The sequence below is a fragment of the Leptonychotes weddellii genome, chromosome 5 (assembly GCF_054177405.1).
Source record: "Leptonychotes weddellii isolate Sample4059 chromosome 5, ASM5417740v2, whole genome shotgun sequence".
Taxonomy (NCBI): domain Eukaryota; kingdom Metazoa; phylum Chordata; class Mammalia; order Carnivora; family Phocidae; genus Leptonychotes; species Leptonychotes weddellii.
The window spans coordinates 4,859,280-4,876,280 of record NC_138373.1 but is presented as its reverse complement, the minus strand read 5'-3'; the positions used below and the strand labels follow the sequence as shown (position 1 = coordinate 4,876,280).

At 43.1% G+C, this 17,001-nt stretch overlaps 1 protein-coding gene across 2 annotated transcripts in view; it reads right to left on the bottom strand.

Annotated features, from left to right (window-relative positions):
* The window catches only part of LMTK2 (lemur tyrosine kinase 2), an 82,119-nt gene that overhangs the window by 50,704 nt on the left and 14,414 nt on the right, over nt 1–17,001 (bottom strand). For both annotated transcript variants that reach the window (XM_031016732.2, XM_031016733.2), the window contains exons 2-3: nt 7,372–7,493; nt 3,335–3,479 (exon numbers count right to left, since the gene is read on the bottom strand). In XM_031016732.2, the coding sequence (XP_030872592.1) occupies nt 3,335–3,479; nt 7,372–7,493 (267 nt within the window). The remainder of the gene's footprint in view (nt 1–3,334; nt 3,480–7,371; nt 7,494–17,001) is intronic.

Sequence of the window (17,001 nt, the reverse complement as noted above, 5' to 3'; positions counted from 1 at the left end):
TGTAAGCAGGAATAAACAAGCTCTCTTTATGCATACGGAAAAATCTCTAAGGTACATCTGTAAGTGAAAAAAGCAAGATGCAGAATAATGTATTTACCATCCCCTATGAGTAAAAAAAGTGTGTTTTGGTGATGGCGGGGGGGTAGGGGGTGTGTGTGGGGGCACGTAAATGGGAATATTTACATCAATAAAGTCCGGAAAGATGTATAAGAAACCAAGAAGAGTGGTTACGTACAGACAGACAGTGGGGGTAGGAGCCGAGGTCAGATTCAAAGATTAGAGGCTTTTCACTCTATATACCTTTCTATGTTTTGGTTTTTCAACTGTATGACCATATTACCTATTCATAAAATAAAATACATTTTAAAAAGAAAAAAAGGAAAAAACATGTAGAGTTTCTTCTAGATTTGCTCCTGAATATATGGTATACTTTTTTCACTTAATATATCACAAATACCTTTCCTCCTTTTACAGGACTACATAATACTCCATTGTATGGACTTATCATAATTTAACAAGTTACATACTGACAGACATTTAACCTGATGCTGCAATAAATTCCTTTGTAGATATTTATTTGCATACTGATCTAAATAAACTACTGAGAGCAGAACTGCAGGATCAAGGGTAAATACATCTTACATTTGGATACATACTGTCAGACTACCCTCAGGGAAGAATGTCTCTATCAATCTACAGTCCCGTTAGCAGGGAGTGTCCAAGGGCCTGTTTCCCACACACACCCCTCAACCCATCACCACCTAGCATCCTTTCTTCTCATCTTTGTTTAGCTGTTATCATCTTACTTTATGTTTGTATTTCTTTTTTTTTTTTTTTTAAGATTTTATTTATTTGACAGAGAGAGATACAGCGAGAGAGGGAACTCAAGCAGGGGGAGTGGGAGAGGGAGAAGCAGGCTTCCCGCGGAGCAGAGAGCCCAACATGGGTCTCGATCCCAGGACCCTGAGATCATGACCTGAGCCAAAGGCAGACACTTAACAACTGAGCTACCCAGGCGCCCCTGTTATTTCTTTAATTAATAGCGGAATTCCTATTTTTTATTGGCCATTTGAATTCCTTTTCATGAATTTCTCCTTTCACATCCTTGACTTTCTTATTGAAGTCTTCTTCTTCTTCTTATACATTCACTTGTAATCTCAGTATATATTAATATATAACAGGGTTGGTTTTTTTTTTTCAGACATTCTTTGTAGTTTACAAATATTTTTGGTACTTGGTCAAATTTGTTTATGGTGTCTTTTTCTTTTCTTTTTTTTTTTTTTGGTTGCTTACTTATTTTTTTTTTTAATTTTTTTTTTTATTCTTATGTTAATCCCCATACATTACATCATTAGTTCTAGATGAAGTGTTCCATGATTCATTGTTCGTGCACAACACCCAGTGCTCCATGCAGAACGTGCCCTCCTCAATATATGGTGTCTTTTTCCATACAGAATATTTAATTTTTTGGAACCTATTTACCAATATTTTCCTTTATGTTTCTGCATTTGGTGTCAAGTTGGGAAAGCCCTCTTCCATCCCAAGATCATAAAAATATTCTGTAACTATTCTATGCAGAGAAATTGGAAAGAATTTCTTCCTATTAAGAAGGAATTTAGAATAGAGGGCTCAAGAAACACAGAAAGGTGTATGAATGTAATGAGGATGGCTGTCCAGGTCACTACCATTTCGGCTGTGCCCATGACTGTGCCCTGGTCCATCCCCACTATGTCTTGGACAGAAATCATCAGGCTCTTCTCTGTCGTGCCTTCCTGCCCACAGTGAGGGGTCAACATTGTCAGACTCGGGGGAAGCCAACCAGAATGGCTTGCCAAGGGTTTTCTTTCTGGTCTGAGAAGCTCCTTTCCTCTGGTAGTAAAGCTGCAAGGATCTGAACCTGGAGTTGGCAGCAGCTATACTCCGAGCCGAGGAAAGAAGCTGGCGTGTGGGATTTAAGCCAACACGCGAAGAGGAGAGAAACGAGGAGTGAACGAAAAGCACGATGGTGTCCAAGTTCCCAGCTCCAGTTGCCTCTAAGGTCTGCCTAACCCCTACTCTTCCCATCGCCTGGTTCCAGCGTCAAAAAAAGTTCCCTTTCTGTACATGCTGATCTGAGTTAGGATTCTATTACTTGAAATGAATTCATGAGTGTTAAGACTCCAAGATGGTAAAAGCCCTCTAGAGAAGTCTCTCAGGGCCTCCCTTAAGTATAAAGGAAAGTCTGTGATCAAGAAAGCAAAGAGAAGGGACACCTGGGTGGCTCAGTCGTTTAAGCAGCTGCCTTCGGCTCGGGTCATGATCCCAGGATTCTGGGATCAAGTCCTGCATCGGGCTCCTTGCTCAGCGGGGAGCCTGCTTCTCCCTCTGCCTCCCTCTCTCCCTGCTTGTGCTGTCTGTCTCTCTCTGAGAAATAAATAAATAAAATCTTTAAAAATAAAAAGGAAGGAAGAAAGAAAGCGAAGAGAAGAGAAAATATTTCCATTTAGAGAGACGTATACCTAGGTTACCTAAGTGATCCCAAGGGTATATTAGATTCCCGTTAAATTTCACTATTTTGGTTGAAGGAAGGGTATTGTTATTTACTAAAATTAAAGGTAAATACTACATGTTAGTTTTTTAATGCTGCAAAACCTACAAATATTAAATATACCCAACTGTACAGATATTTTATAGGAAATATACCAGCTGTGTCACATTTTATCTTATGTTTTCTCTCGGTCATGCATGCCTACAGCAGTGCAATCAACTGCTGGGTTTATGCTGCCCTAAACCTACACCACTGTGTGCAGAACCACGAGAGACAGGAATGGCACGCAGATAGAACAGCCTTCTCTCAGATAGAACAGACAGTCTCAGCAATCCCTGATTCTCCAGCTGCTAGTCATATTCTATTTTATAACAATAAATCGATCAACATCTAATCAAACCTCTATCTCAGCATTAAAGTCAATCCAACTAACATATCCAAATATACCGCCCTCCCCAAACACAGGACATCCCGGGGAAAGACAGCAGTGTCCTACTCAGCAAGACGAGCAGTGTCGAGAACTACCCAAGTAAAGGCCAGGAGCTCTGTGTGAGAGTTCCACTTCAGTGAACAGAGGAGACCAGTTTAATCTGATACCAGACTCAGGGTCCAAAAGCAAAGGACTCAGCTTTTGCAGGCATGCACTGGACGAGACTACAATTCAGCTTCCACAGGGAGCAGGAAGAAGAGAAATAAGCAAGCAGACGAGACAGGTAATCCAAGTATCTTATGATTGGCATCAAGGTTCTCACTCTCACCTCTGAGAAATGATTCACGAAAACATGACGCTGGGACGTAAGGCCTTACCTACAGAAGGCTGGAGCTGGGACGGAGCTGGTAGTGAGATATTTGGTACTGAAAGTGTGAAAACTTCTGCCGGGGACTGAACAGAGGGGGTATCTTCTGCTGGTGGTGTGAAATCTATCTCATCGTCAAAATTATCTTCAAATTCCTAAAATAAAAGAGGAGCAATGTTATATCGGATATAAACCAGTCTGAGAGCAAATATTAAAAACATATGCTAACATCTGAGACATGAGCATTTACTCAGTCATCTGAAACACACGGCCTTAAAGTTTTCCCCCAATTTGTACCTACTTAAGTAAAAAGCATACATTGTGTTCTCCAATGCCAAATAGCAGAATCAATAAGGTTTAAAATAAACTATACATACTTTATGCAACTTTTTTTTTTCAACTGATGGCTTGAAGTTAAATGCAAAATTTTCTAACATGACCATGGAACTTCACACATGGAAATACTCTTCTAGGTTGGAAATTTTAAGTTACCAGAGCTAGCTATTCTTTTTTTATTATTCAATCTCACAAATCTCTTTGCATATTGAATCCAAACCGATCCATTTTATTTTAAAACCATATACCCATTTTTAATTGAAATAGGATTTCAATCAAGATAAGGACAGTTAAAAAAACTCGGAAAAGATATTTTCAAGGAAGTCCTGTTTCTCTGGGAAGAGTAACAATGGAAAAATTACCAAACTGGGTAGAAAAATCATCGGTGTCTGAACGAATGTCAGTCTAAAGCTGTGTAGCATGTATGTACTGTTTTGTTTTTGTTTTTTTTTTAAAGATTTTATCCATTTATTTGCCAGAGAGAGAGCAAACGAGGGAGTGTGAAAGCACAAGCAGGGGGAGCAGCAGAGGGAGAAGCAGACCTCCTGCCGAGCAAGGAGCCCGATGTGGGACTTGATCCCAGGACCCCGGGATCATGACCTGAGCCGAAGGCAGACGCCTAACCGACTGAGCCACCCAGGCATCCTGCACATAAGTACTGTTAACACACAAAGAATGTCTGGTTTTCTGAAGATGGCGACTTTAGAACTGAGGCTGTGCCCGTAAAGCTGCGGGAGTCTTTTCAGTGACTCTGCAGCAGAAAGCTAGCCCGACTCCTGCTGTCATCATTCCAGTGAGCTGCGTCCTCCTTGGTGTCTGTGTTAATTTAACATTCATACAGATGATGATCAAGGTCATTCGTTCGCTCACATAACTAATGAGTATTACCCACCAGGCACCGTAACAGAAGCTGAGAAGAGATCAGTGAACAAGACTGTTTTCCATTCCTCTACAGAATATCCTTCTTTTCATTTTCCTTTTCTTCCTCATCCCCTGGCTGTACCCCCCAACCCCTACGAGGGAAAAACCAGAAGTTGTAAGGGTAGATTTCTCTGATATAATATGTATGTTCTCACATGCATGTGGGAGAACATTATCCTCATATATGTCACCTATCTTGTCAAACGCATTAGGACATTTATTGCTATTTGTAACAGGGGAGGGGGTAGGACAAACAAGGTACCATAACTTCAATCCATGAAGCACCTCTGAATGGAAGAGCTTTGCTCAATTCCCCTTTGGACATTCCTAAAGCTACTCTCATTAAAAAAGACTTGGGGTGGGGCGCCTGGGTGGCTCAGTCGGTTAAGCGTCTGCCTTCGGCTCAGGTCATGATCCCAGGGTCCTGGGATCGAGCCCCGCATTGGGCTTCCTGCTCAGTGGGAAGCCTGCTTCTCCCTCTCCCACTCCCCCTGCTTGTGTTCCCTCTCTCGCTGTGTCTCTCTCTGTCAAATAAATAAAATCTTTAAAAAAAAAAAAAAAGACTTGGGGTGTCTGGGTGGCACAGTTGGTTGAGCATCCGACTCCGGGTTTCGGCTCAAGTCTGATCTTGGGGTTGTGAGATCAAGCCCTGTGTTGGGCTGCATGCTGAGCATGGAGTTTGCTTGGGTTTCTCTCTCCCTCTTCCTTTGCCCCTCCCACCCGCTCTCTCGCTCCATCTCCCTCTCTCTCTAAAATAAATAAATCTTTAAAAAAAAAAAAAGACTTTATCCATCACTCCTACCTTAAGAACAATGCCACTCAAAACTCTGGCAGCAGCATGATATACCATTAGGCAGCCAATGACTCTAAAGATTCAGAGAAGTAAAACAGCAAAATAAACTTGGGGCTAGAGAGAAGACTGGGTCACTTTTCTAGCTATGCCAGGGGCTGCCCGGATACACTCCAGCAAGCTGCTTCCTCTGCCAAGCAGCAGCTTCCTAGTCTGTAACATGACTTCCAAGGGAAAGAGTCTCTAACACTGCACAGTTCTAAATCTAAAGGAATGGACGCTCGCCTTCAGTCATGGTTTACACAGCTGGAGAGGATCCTCTATGCAGTGTGGTCCTGGGCATACCTGTACCAGAACCACCTCGGTAAGCTCGACAGAAACACGGAGTCCCAGAATCTACATCGCAACAAACTCCCTGGGTCAATAGAGAGACCCAGTTGGGTCAGAACAATCTAAGGCAAGAATGCGGTATCATGACACATGAGAGCCCGGATTTCAGTTTCAGCACTGATCACTTTATCTTTGTCCCCAAAAGACAAGGTGTCTATACACAGTCCCTCAGCAAGACTGAGGGTCAAGGGACAGAGATACTGTGCCTCCATGCAGTCACAGAAGTGTCTGTAGTGATTCTAGGGCCTGGGGCCTGAAGTTGTGAATAAAACCCTACAGTTGTTTGAAGTAGGATCTTCTAAGGAATATGGCCTGTGCTAGTTACGTCTTTTCCTCCAGCCTCCCTCTGCTCTCATCTTTCCATCAAGCCAAAAGGACAATACATCTCCTTACCTCTCGGAGCTGCTGTCAGATTCAAGGTAAAGAAAACACAGAAACAGGTGTGAGGTCTACCAAGAAGGTTCATGTATCCACTAAAAAGAGGGTTGTAGCTAGAAGGCAGCTTTTTCCCCCAATTTGAACCAGTGGCCCTCAGGGCCCCCAGGACAGCCCCAGGACAACGGGCAGGGCCGGACATTAAGGATCATTTTCTCTGAGTGCATTCCTTCTTTTTCTTCAAGTATTCCTTTTTAACAAGTATTCGATGAGCCCTAGTGCACACCAGCAGGCATGTGGCAAGTTCTAGAGCAGGATATCCCACTTGGTCTCCAGCAGATTCCACCCATCTGCAGCTAAAACAGCCCCTCTGTAGTACTTCCCGCCACCCCCGACCCCCACCAGACTTTACAATTGGTACCATTCTTTCTCCCCCTCAGAGAACTCAAGGGTTCAGGTAAAATGAAAGATGTTCTTTCCCATACACAAAACACACTGGGGGATCCCTTGGCCTTGATAATCTTTTTTTTTTTTTTTTTAAGATTTTATTTATTTATTTGAGACAGAGAGAATGAGATACAGAGAGCATGAGAGGGAGGAGGGTCAGAGGGAGAAGCAGACTCCCCGCTGAGCAGGGAGCCCGACGCGGGACTCGATCCCGGGACTCCAGGATCATGACCTGAGCCGAAGGCAGTCGCTTAACCAACTGAGCCACCCAGGCGCCCTGGCCTTGATAATCTTAACAACCACAATGCACCACCATACAAAAGTTGAAGGGAAAAAAAGAAAAAAAAAAAATCAGCCTGCTCTTCCTTACAGGCCTTAGAGCAAGTGAATTCAATCACGTTTATTCCTCACTTAGCGAAAATTAAAACAGGCAAGTGGTTCTTGTCAATAATGCTCTACAGCCAGGTCAGCAAACTACAGCTGGGGGGCCAAATCCAAACCACCTATTTTTGTAAATAAAGTTTTACCGGCACACAGCCACAACCATTTGGTTTCATGTCTCATGCCCATGTTGAGGTATCGCTACAATGGCAGAGTCGAAGCTGAGTGGCCGTGACAGAGACCGTCCGGCCAGGATCGCCCATTTACAGTGGCAGAATATATTTACTATCTGGCCCTTACAGAAAAGTTCTGCCCACCCCTGCTCCCGAGGGACTGTGATACGCAGCCCATCTACCGATAAATGTATCAGAGGATGATTTCTAAGTGTTCCCACCATCTGTGCTCACCTTGAAGTCTATTTCCGGGTCCTTACAGCAGGATACACAGTTTGCAATTAACACTATTAATACCAGTAAACTGCACACAGACAGGATCACAAAAGATGAGACTTCTGCAGCAGGTGCCTCCCCTGGAAAGAGAAAGAACTATTAACATATAAAGAATATTAACAACACAGGCATTCCAAAATCAACTTTAACATGCAAATCAAATCAATAGATTTCCCACACAAGAATTAAGAAAATAATGCCTAGATGCTCAAGAGAAAGTAGATGACCAATCCAGGATAAGAAGTCAGGGTTTTAAAAAAAAAACTTTGAACATGGAAACAACCTTCGATTTACAGAAGTGCTGCAGGGACACCCTGAGCACCCCCATACACCCTTCACCAGGCTTCCAAATCTCATGTCCCCGCAGCAAAGCGATCAAAACTAAGACCACAAAACGGTAGTAACAACACTACTCACTGAACTTCCAACTTTACTTGGGTTTCCCCGTTTTCCCACATCCCTTTTCTTTTCCGGGATCCAACCCAGGCTACCAGCATGCCACACTCACTCCTCTCATCCCTCTGACTCCTCCAGGCCCTGACCTTCCTCAGTCTTCCCTCAAGTGCTGTCACTTGGACACTTTCGAAGAGTGCCGGTCAGCATTTTGTAGAATGTTCCTCAGTTTGGGTTGCCTGATATTTTCTGCCTGATGACTGGACTGAGGTTACAGATGGGTGCGAAGAATCTAGAATACCAGAGCCAACTACTCCTCTCGTCACATCACATCAGGAGACACAGCACTGACACAACTTACTCCCAGGGACGTGAACCCCCACCTCTTGGCCCAGGTGTCACCCCTGGGAAGTTACCCCTTTCCCCTTCATGTATTCCTTAAAAGAGGGTGACAAAGTCCAGGCACACTGGCTGTGTGCCAGTAAAACTTTATTTACAAAAATAGGTGGTTTGGATTTGGCCCCCCAGCTGTAGTTTGCTGACCTGGCTGTAGAGCATTATTGACAATAACCACTTGCCTGTTTTAATTTTCGCTAAGTGAGGAATAAAGCGTGATTGAATTCACTTGATTTAAGCTGCACTCCTTGAAAGGAGGAATACTATAGAATTTGTAGACAAATGTTAAAACTGCCACAGTAATTCATATTTGGGAGACACTCTGGGGCTGTGCAAATACCATGTCTGCCTAAAATTTGACACACTTATTTTCACATTTGTCTCCGCACTTTACCTGCGGTAATTGCCACTATGACGTTCTAATGATGATCTTCTATCCCCTTATGCCTTCTACACTTATTACCTGGAATTCTTCCATAAGGAAGATTTGTCCCTTCTCCCTCAATTATTTATCTGGTCATTTATTTAGTTATGGACTCATAGACATTTATTTTATATTTTTGGGGTTATAATCCATTATTAAAATTATTTTGTAGCTCAAATTGCTCCAGCTTTGGCCCTTGGTAGCTCTTTCAAGTTGACTACTGGGTCTTTTGGACATACCCCATCTTTCCCTTTCTCCAACACTGTCTCATTTTCTGGCACTACCAGAAACTCCAGACTTTTCTTCTATCTTCCCCACTCCAGCTTTAGAACCAGCCACTTCCTCAAGGAGCCTCGGTCATAATAAGCAGCCTTCTACCAGAGCAGAGTCTGCAAACTACAGTCACATTTTTATTATTTATTTATTTATTTATTTTTCCAGTCACATTTTTAAAGGTGTTTTTCAAAACAAAACAAAATGCAACTTTACTTTCAGCAAAGAGTTATTTGGAAAACATCTTTTTCAACTAGGGCTATTCTGAAGCTTTTGTCAGGGTGAATTGTTATGTCTCACCTAGTGGTGTCTGACTAAGAAATAAACTACCCCCACCCTGCTTGCTTTTTCTGAGATGTAACTGACATATACTTGTAAGCTCAATGTTCCAGTGCACCAAGGGGAAGCACGGAGACAAGTTAAAGAACGATGTCACCGTTTTCCTGAAGTGAAACTACTCTACCCGAAGAAAATAAGAACTAACCCAAACTCCTATGTGAGCAAAACACATTCGGTCTTGTTTTGCCTTTTTAAGATTTATTTATTTTTTGAGAAACAGAAAAAGAATCTCAAGCAGACTCCACACTGAGCATGGAGCCCGATGCAGGGGTCGATCTCACGACCCGGAGATCAAAACCTGAGCTGCAACCAAGAGTCAGATGCTCAACCAACTGTGCCAGGCAGGTGCCCTGCTAACATGTTCTTGAATATAAAATGACCTTAGTGAAGAACAGAGAAGTCTAAAATCAACGGCAAACAAGACTAAATTCCTTTCCAATAACAAGAGGTCGCTCTGGGAAAGGACAATGCTGAAACCCGCGCTGCTGCAAGTGGGGCTCAGGCTGGCTGAAGCCTTGCTCAAGTCTGCACTTAAAAAATGAGAGTTGGGGCGCCTGGGTGGCTCAGTCGTTAAGCGTCTGCCTTCGGCTCAGGTCATGATCCCAGGGTCCTGGGATCGAGCCCCGCGTCGGGCTCCCTGCTCAGCGGGAAGCCTGCTTCTCCCTCCTCCACTCCCCCTGCTTGTGTTCCCTCTCTCGCTGTGTCTCTCTCTGTCAAATAAATAAATAAAATCTTAAAAAAAAAAAAATGAGAGTTAACCGGGCGCCTGGGTGGCTCAGGTGGTTAAGCGACTGCCTTCGGCTCAGGTCATGATCCTGGAGTCCCGGGATCGAGTCCCACATCAGGCTCCCTGCTCAGAAGCAGGGAGTCTGCTTCTCCCTCTGACCCTCCTCCCTCTCATGCTCTCTCTCGCAAATAAAATCTTAAAAAAAAAAAAAAGAGTTAACCAAGGGTTGTTAAGAAATCTGCAAGTTTCAGGGGCGTCTGGGTGGCTCAGTCAGTTAAGAGTCTCTTCATTTCAGCTCAGGTTATGATCTCAGGGTCGTGAGATCGAGCCCTGCGCTGGGCTCCCAACTCCGCAGGGAGTCTGCCAGAGATTTTTTTCTTTCCCTCTCCCTTCGCACCTCCCTCCATATACTCTCTCTCTACAATAAATAAAATCTTAAAATTTTTTTCAAATTCTAAACCAATAAAATCTAAAACAGAAGAAAATCCATACACTGAACAGAGAAAATAACTTGGTGATTCCTCTCAAAGTCAGCTGTCCCTGAGAGCAGGGACTCCCGAAGCAGACACCCGTGTGCACATGGAAAGCCAAGTGTGGAGCCGAGAGCCACTGAGAGCCACCTCTCTGTGAAAAGAGGCACTTCTCTTTCTCCTGGCAGCTACCTGTTCTCTCATCCTACAGGGCCTCTGCTTCCCACTGGTATTTATCCTGACAACTTTGTTTCACTGCCTTGACTCATATAATAACGATTAAATAGGACTCCCGAGGCTTAGGTAGCAAAGCACTTTCATATACACTATATTTTATTGATTTTTAAGATGCAGTTTTGTCCAACATTACTTTAACATTCCTAAAAGTCAGGGGCATCTTATGTTCCAAAGAAAGCTGTTTACTCTGGCAGCATTTCTTCTTTCTCAATGGCACAAAAATAAGAGTGTGTCATAACCAATCATATTTGAGATCCAACAAAATACAGTATTACTCCATTCGATGGTCACAACACCTCCGAGGGAATCTGACCAGCTCCACATCACAGACGAGGACAATGATAAGCCCAAACACACAGAGTGGGAAAGTGGCAGGGCCAGACTCTGGATTCAGGGTGCTGAGAAGAAATCCCCTTCGCTTCCCTTGATACCACATGGTTTTGCCTCAAGGAGGTTAACTTTTAATTCTTAAAAACAGCCTAACCTAAGTCCTTTGAACCAAAGTCCACTGTTGTTAATTAAAAGTTCATACTTCTGGGGGCTCTCCTCCAAACTCCACAAAGTGTTAAATTACCTTTTCCTCTCTTTTCACCCATAATTTTTTATCATCATATACTATCTATTTATTGTAAAATTTGATGAGCACTGCCTGAAGGCCAGCTCAATTACCTGGTTCATAAAACTGTCTTCTGTGAGTCATTAGGTAGGCATGAAAAGTCAGACTTGTGTTAAAAAATAACTAGTTATGAGGCGTTCTGCCCTACCTTGATAACATACTTATTTCTGTTAAGACACCGCAGGGGCATCTGCTCTCCCATACTCAAGGTTTCTTTTGTGTAGGTGAGGTCTACCGACACTCCGTGCCCCCCGGTGCCACTGAAAGGCCTCTACAAATTACCACCTAAGAAGAAATTCACCAGGTAGGCTCAAGAGGAAAATTTTTACAGCTATGCCACTTTTTTTAAAGAGTATTTTATTTACTGTATTTTTCTTTTGATCAGTCCAAAGCACTGTGCTTTAAAAAATTCAGCATACCAATGAAGGAAAAACTTCCAGAAAATGAAGACTCAAACACACCTATGAATAGGCTGGAAGGTGAGATGGGTTTGTACAAACCATAGAAAGGAAGCAAATTCTAGACGTGAGGAATGACAACTAAAATCCCCACGCCCCAGCAGTTCAAACTACAAACTACAAACCCCTGGAAGGTTCCTGATTGCAACAGTTAGGAAACTACGAAGAAAGTCAGCTTTCCTTCAACATTCTCAGCCTACAGCATTCAGAAATGCATAAAGTGAACCAATCACCCACTAAAGAAAAGCATCAATGACCACAGGAGTGTCTCCACTCTCTTAGGCAGCTTTATGGATTACAAACCGAGAACAAGGGTAATTAGAGGTTTGGAGTAGTTAGTATGCTTCCCCAAGACACTGATTAAAAAATACTTGGCATCTCTAAAGCCCATTCTGTGAGTTTTCATTTTACAGTTTTCAAACCATTTTAATAGACATCTAGCACTTGATTTAATAAGCAGAAAACTTGAGAAACTCTAAGAGGTGGGTACATATTATCTGTTTTATAGACAGGTAATTTAGAGAACGCAATTTCACAGCAATGACTCAGAGTAAGTCAGGAGTACTACCTGGTTATTAATTCAACCATTATAAATCCCTGCCTAGAACCCCCATCAGAACTCAAATACCTATGTAATTAACCAAAGAGTTACTTGTGAATCCATTTTTGGATTAAATAAAATTTTCTTAAGGTCCACAGATAAAAACAAGTGATGGTATGTGCAAGCCCATTAGCGACTGAAAATGCTAATATTCTAATTCTGTTATTCCTTCCTCAGTCACTAGCTGATACACATTTATAGAGAAATTTCCTCATACTTACTGTTTGGTTATCCAGTGGTAAATTTCAAACCCTCTAATCCCCCAATTTGTTCCTTTGGCCACCACTCCCCATCCTGAAGCTATTTAGGGGCCACCAAGAGTCACTTAATTAGCATAAATTCAAATGTGGTTGAAAGGGGCTTGTTATTAATAACAAGAGATGCTCTTGGGGCGCCTGGGTGGCTCAGATGGTTAAGCGTCTGCCTTCGGCTCAGGTCATGATCCCAGGGTCCTGGGATCGAGTCCCGCATCGGGCTCCCTGCTCCTTGGGAGCCAGCTTCTCCCTCTGCCTCTCTCTCTCTCTGTCTCTCATGAATAAATAAATAAAAATCTTTAAAAAAAAAAAAAAAAAAAACAAGAGATGCTCCTATCACCTCATCATTTGGGAAATTCCAAGGGTTTTAAGGAGTTCTGTGCCAGGAAAGGGGACAAACACCAAATATATATTTCCTATTATATCACAGGTATGTATATACCTTGGAACAGAGATCAGGAGACTCTATGACCTGCCTACTGTTGGTTTGGGTAAGGCCTACAACCTAAGAATGGTGTTTACATTTTTAAACAGTTGTTTAAAAAAAACAAAAACAGGAGAATAATATTTCCTGAATGTGACATTTATATCAAGTTAATAATGCAAAAAGAGACAACCAGACATTATGTGCCTCCCGAAAGAAAAACACCACCACCTACTAAACAGTAGACTGAAAGCAAACAACAATAACAAAATATCAAGCCTGTATCTGACAAACCCTCTAGATCTAAATGCCAATTCATAGGAAATAAAGAGAATCGTGGAACATATCAAATACCACCACAAGAATGTGATCAGCAAAGCAGAGGCTACGAGGAACACTAAGGAGAAAGACCTGCATTATGAGAGATGGAGAAGAGACTGAAAGAGATTTGAAAAGATATACCGACCAACTGCAATGTATGGATATCATTTGAATCATAATTCAAACTCAAAATGATGATGACATCTGAGACAACTAGAGATCTGAACACTGGTAATTGACCCTATTAAGGAAGTATGACTCATTGCTCCTAGGAGTGATAATACCGTGATTATGTTTTTAAAAGTAGTTCTTACCTTTTTACAGATAGTGACCTATTTAAAGATGTCTGGAATTTGCTTCAAACAAACAGTATGGAGGCAGTGAAAGTGATGGGGGTAGCATGAAAAAGGACAGCCATGAGCTGACAAAGGCTGAGTGAAAGCCACAGGGGAGGTCGGTATAGCCATGTCTGTCTGGTCTTGCACAGATTTGTATGTTTGAAGTTTTCCCTTCTGAGAGCTGTGTGGAAGGATGCACTCGGGCCTTTCTCCCGCCTTCTGGGAGATGCCCATCCTCACCCTGCGTCCCCTCTCTCCTGGTCTTCCCTCTGGATCTGTCTCCAACATCCAAATTTCCCGTTTTTATAAAGACACAGTCATGTCGGATTAGGGCCTAAAGACCTAATTTTAACTTGATTACCTTGGTAAAGACCCCATCTCCAAATAGGGTCACACTCTGAGGTCACAGGGGTTAGGAATTCAACATATGAATTTGGGGGAGCAGGGATACAATTCAAACCATCTCTATGATACACGTTTAAAAGAAAACAAGAAAAAACAAAAACAAACAGATCAGAACAGTGTGTGTACAGTGCCACCCCTGGCCAACAGTGGTCACCAACAGGGAGGGAAACCAGGTGGCTGGGGGACGAGGAGGGGCTGTTATATCCTTTTATAGTTCTTGAATTTTGTCCTGGGGCTTCCCACAGTCTTTAGCCTTATGTCCACACTCCATGATAAGCCCCAGTGTCCGTGGTCTTCAGCTGCCGTTTGCCCTCCGCCCCAGGCTCTCATCACTCCTAACTCTACTGCATCTAGTTTCATCTAACATGAACTACTCTCAGTCCTTCCAGGCAGGTCCTCTGCCCCTTCAGAGTCTGCAAGTTTACATCACCTACCAGGAACCTTCCCCACTGACACACCCCCTCCACTAATTCATCCTCACCACTCAGACCTCAACTTGGAAAGCGTCCCCGAGGTCCCACGGGTTAGAGTCCCTGCCTCTGGAGCCCCCATGCACCTGTACGGCCCACCCAAGAGTTTATCACACTGTGTATTCTAAAAGCCCAAATGTCCTCCCCACAAGACTGCCAGCTAAATGAGGTCAGTGACCAGGTCTGTACACTCCAGCAATGACTCCAGGCCCCAGGACAGAGCCTGGCATTCAGTCAGAAGGGGGGAGTGGATGGAGTCAGAGAGATAGCAACTAAGGGGCTTGAGAAGGGAGGGAAGATAAGCAAGAGAGAGAGAGAGAAATTCATTAATCATCTACTGGTTACCAGAAGAAACTTACGTTTCCAGGGTCAAAAAAGATTATAAAAGTAGCGTTCCTTCAATGATTTTATGCTCTTATTTGGCAAAGATTTTCCTCCCATTACTAATCACACCCCAACAGACACTGTATTGGAGTGGTTCTGACCCTTCCCACTATTAATAGTTTACCACTTATTCCCTAGGTCACAGAGAACTTCCACATTCTTTATTTACCCATTTTGCAATTCATGTTTAGTAGTGTAACTATTCAGTTGTTTTCTTCCAAAGTAGATTTCCCCCAACTTATGTTCTCCTGTGATAATGAGCATTTACTCACACCTGTGTTCTCCACACAGCTGCATTTCACTGGAAGCTGTCAGAGCAGGTTCGCTCTGCCTGCAAGGGAGGAATACAAAGGTGCCCTCTCCTCTGCAAGAGCCCCCGGGAGGGGCTGCACTGAGGGGAAAGCCCAGTGCACGAGGGGGGTCTCCACTGGGACACTGGTAAGAGGAGGAAAAAAAAGGCATCTTAACAGATGCCTTCTAAGATGTGACTCCGAATTTGCTTTAGTCTGAACACTGTGTACCAAGCTGCTCAGGCCACCCTAACCGTTCCCACACACCGGTGCTTAAACAACAGAAATCCAATGTCTCACAGTTCTGGAGGCTGGATATCCAACGTCAAGGTGTGGCAGGGTTGGTCCCTTTTGAGGCCTTTCTCCTTGGCTTGCAGAGGACAGCTGTGTTCTCACTGTGTCTTCCCGTGGTCTTTCTGCACATCCCTGATATCTCTTTGTATGTTCAAATTTCCTCTTCTCATAAGGACGCCAGTCATACTGGATTGGCAACTAAGGAGCTAATGGCCTCGTTTTAACATAGTCACTTCTTTAAAGACCTCATCTCCAAATACCATCACCTTCTGAGGGACTGGGGCGGGGGGGGGGGCGTTGGACAGGGACTCAGATAGGTCCATAACGCTGTACATTCAATAATTCAGGAACACTGCCCGCCTCCCCCCCCCCCTCGGTAGGGGATCCATCTTGGGCAGCACCCGGGACAAGCATATGCTGCCCTCCTCTCTGGCTTCCCAGGACGCAGAAGGTTGGGAATGGAAAGGACCAGTAAGGCAAGTGTCAGAGGCGGATGTCACCCTCCCATGTTCTCTCTTCTCTGCCCTCTGGCCTCTGGAAATTCACATGAGAGATTTATGTGTCTACATAACAATTAAAACCGTGGCCACTGGGCTGATTAGACAAAGGGAACTCGGTACAACTCAGGGAAGCTAGGGACCAGAGATGTTCCAAACTGGTCCTGACATAAAGTCCACTTCTAAATACAAAGTTTTGGCTTTTTTTTTTCCCCTTTTTTTCTGTAAGGGTGGGAGGACTAATAATTGGACATTTTCCAATATCCTGACAAGTAGCTTCACATCCTGGACACCTAGTAAAATGAATCATCATCATACTACTTGGGGAAAAAAATTTAGACAATTACTGCAGAACATGCATTTCTACTTAACACCTCGAAATTACAAATCCATCTATCATAAAGCTTTCCTGTACACAGAATCTTAAGTCACTAAATGTTTTCCTTCCCTCTTAGTGTAATAATACATGTATTTAGAATAACATTAAATAATCTAGAACGTTCCTAATGTATTCTAATATTAGAAAGAGAAAATGAAGCATAGCACTAAATACGCCCAACCACAAGAACAGTAAATAGTGCACTGATGATCTAGTTGATAAATCCGAGATTCCACAAAGATCCCTAAGCCAGAATATCAAAAGCCTAGAAAAACAAACCACATTGTGTGCTAATCACAGACAGTGAAGTGTTCTTTTTGCTCAAAAATGACTTTCAAGGTCAGCCAACCCAACTGTTCTCTCATACTTGCGGAAAGGTTATATAATTTGAGCGCTGACTGTATACCTGTGAATGAGATCATATATAAAGTTACTGTTTCTCTCAGCCTATTCCATCGAACTGTTATCAAAGGTTCATTTCATTCCAATTTAAAAAACACCAACTAGGATGGAGACTACCACAGAGGAGTTCATCTAACACGGTGACAGTTCAACCAAAGGAATGTCAGGCTCACAGGACTTCAGTGACATGACCCTG